The sequence below is a fragment of the Myotis davidii genome, unplaced genomic scaffold, assembly GCF_000327345.1.
Source record: "Myotis davidii unplaced genomic scaffold, ASM32734v1 scaffold586, whole genome shotgun sequence".
NCBI classification, from domain to species: domain Eukaryota; kingdom Metazoa; phylum Chordata; class Mammalia; order Chiroptera; family Vespertilionidae; genus Myotis; species Myotis davidii.
Window position 1 is genome coordinate 658,487 of NW_006296809.1, and position 780 is coordinate 659,266.

At 61.4% G+C, this 780-nt stretch overlaps 1 protein-coding gene across 1 annotated transcript in view; it reads left to right on the forward strand.

Annotated features, from left to right (window-relative positions):
• The window catches only part of MIB2 (mindbomb E3 ubiquitin protein ligase 2), a 19,375-nt gene extending 19,249 nt beyond the window's left edge, over window positions 1-126 (forward strand). The window contains exon 15 of the mRNA XM_006772559.2: window positions 41-126. Within this exon, the coding sequence (XP_006772622.2) occupies window positions 41-126 (86 nt within the window). The remainder of the gene's footprint in view (window positions 1-40) is intronic.
• The last annotated feature ends 654 nt before the right edge of the window (window positions 127-780 follow it).

A 780-nucleotide genomic window follows, 5' to 3' on the forward strand; every position in this document is an offset into this window, starting at 1 on the left:
AGAGCCCCCTCCAGCTCCCAGCCCTCTCCTCCCCCCTCAGCCTACATGCCCCGCCTCCCGGTTCCCGCAGCCGAGGGGCGCCTTTGCCAACACCCTGCCTGGCTGGTCTCACCCCGCTCAGTCTGAAGGCCGCCCCGTCGAGTCTTCCGGCCTCAGTGTCTCCCACCTCCCACCCAGGACCACTCCGAATTGGGCCCTGCGCCTGGCTCTGCTGGGAGAGAGCACAATGGGGGATTCCTGGCTCCCCGCAGCCCCTGCCCCTGCGCACCGCCCCCCACGTCCCTTATGGGGTCCCTCCGGGAGCCTCTTCCAGCTCTCCGTGCGACCCCTGCGATGCCTGGCCAGCGCCGGCGGGACGTGTCCTGGGCTGGCCTGGTCGGAGGTTCCACGCCTGGGTCTCATTCCGTGTCCAGGGGATTGGGGATTCCATTGAGGAAAAAACCTCCGGTCACTCAGCCCCAGCCCGTTTGGGGCTCCAACTGACCGTCCCTGCTGGATGCTGAGCCCCTGGCGTCTGTCCCTCCCTGACAGCCGGGTATCTTCTTGCGTCTCCCCCACCCACACCCCCCGCCTGTTTACTTTGAATTTATATTAGTTCACACAAACACTCCATCCATGCTTTTGCTCCAGCCCTCCAGTCTAGTTTAAGAATCCATTGTGGGCCATTGTGGCCCTCGAGTCAAAAAGTTTGCCCACCCCTGACCTAGATAGACACTTTTTGAAAGAGGACAGACAGAGGGCCAAAAGATATATGAAAACATGCTCAGAGTCACTAATTAT